The sequence below is a fragment of the Trichinella spiralis genome, assembly GCF_000181795.1.
Source record: "Trichinella spiralis strain ISS 195 chromosome Unknown Scfld538, whole genome shotgun sequence".
In the NCBI taxonomy this organism is placed as follows: domain Eukaryota; kingdom Metazoa; phylum Nematoda; class Enoplea; order Trichinellida; family Trichinellidae; genus Trichinella; species Trichinella spiralis.
This window is the reverse complement of record NW_003527477.1, coordinates 6,633-8,098: the sequence shown is the minus strand read 5'-3', so window position 1 is coordinate 8,098 and position 1,466 is coordinate 6,633. Positions and strand designations below refer to the sequence as shown.

The following is a 1,466-nucleotide window of genomic DNA, read 5'->3' as shown; positions in this document are numbered from 1 at the left end:
GAAATGAAATAAACCATGCCACTCATTGTAAATGAAAATATTTTCCAATCAAGTTCTTTACGGTTATGATTGCGAGATGTTATACAGCTGAATGGAACAATGAAATGTTCATTTATTAACAATATACAAAATACACGCTAAAAAAAGTGACAAAAATAAAAAGAAGTGATGATGATGAATAATTAATTATTCTTTTGATCAGTGAGAAAAAAAAGAATGATTCACCGAACCCCATACACACACATGATACAACTGCTAAAGAATAAATTCAGTAAAAATTGAGTAAAATTGAAAAATTTGAATAATAACGGCAAACAATGAGAGATCCGAGGAGAGGGATGTTTTTGAATTTGGGTTTCGTTGATTAGAAATAACAGCAACAGCAACAGCAACAACAGCCCAGCACAAGATTAAAATTTACTACTTACAAGCGAGGATACAGTGGACAGTTTCTCCGGCCAGTGGGTCAGCGTGAACAAAGCCGGCAAAACGATCAACGAGTGAAAAAGACCCAAAATGACCACCAGCAGGACGGTTCGCAAAAAAACCGACGCCACGTGGGACGAGACGAACACCAACGACAACATGGCCAACAAAGTGCACAGGCCGCCTTCGATCAACGGCCAGCCGGCCACGTCGAACAACGCCAACATGCGCTTCATCCAGCACTGTTCGTGGTGACGGTGGTAGTGGTAGGCCATGTGGATGGTGAAGTCGACCGTCAAGCCGATGCTCATCAGTACCGAGACGACCAACGTCGGGTCCATGTCCAAGTTCCAGAGTGCCAGCAGGCCGATGACGCCCAAATCCATGCTGAACAAACTCCACAAGACCCAGAAGAGGACGTCGCGTTGGCGGATGAACAGCGCGCAGACGAGACCCATGCAACAGAACGCCACACCCACTTCTTGGAGAGTGGTAGTTTTCAACGAGACCACTTGGTCGGCGATGAAATTGTACTCGTCGTAGACGACCGGCTTGAGATCGGCGTAGCGATCGCAAAGTTGGCGCCACTGGACCACCATGTCCGACCGACTGACCCAGTCGGTGATTTTGAAGCCGGTGGTGAACGAAAACTGGGTCAACAAGTGTCGACGTCCGGGTCGCTGGTCGAACCTCAAATGTCTGGTCCAACGTTCGTTGCTGGACAAGTGGACAAAGTCGCTCAAATAGTCGTAGAATTCGTCGTCGTCAGCGCCGAGGTGCTGCATGTACCGTTGGAACGGTTCCAACCAAAAAGAAGTCGAATCGTGGCCGACGGCAAATCGACTGTGTTCGAGTTCGTCGACAAACTGCTGGACCCGTTGCAGTTGGGTTCGGTTGCGCATGTCGGGGGCGTTCAAAATGTAGACGTCGGCCGAAATCCTTGCGGGATAGATGTACTGTTCGGCAGTCAGATGTAACGTTTGAGCCGTTGATTGGTCACCGAGCAATTTTCGGGAGTCAAATTCCTCCGAAATGGTCGA

General features: G+C 47.8%; 1 protein-coding gene across 1 annotated transcript; it reads right to left on the bottom strand.

Annotated features, from left to right (window-relative positions):
* Positions 1–420: 420 nt before the first annotated feature.
* Tsp_12902 (conserved hypothetical protein) lies at positions 421–1,365 on the bottom strand (the record flags this gene model as incomplete). Its single annotated transcript, XM_003370787.1, has 2 exons — positions 421–1,164; positions 1,216–1,365. Coding segments are annotated over 2 exons (894 nt in total), but the record flags the coding sequence as incomplete, so codon positions are not given.
* Positions 1,366–1,466: the final 101 nt, after the last annotated feature.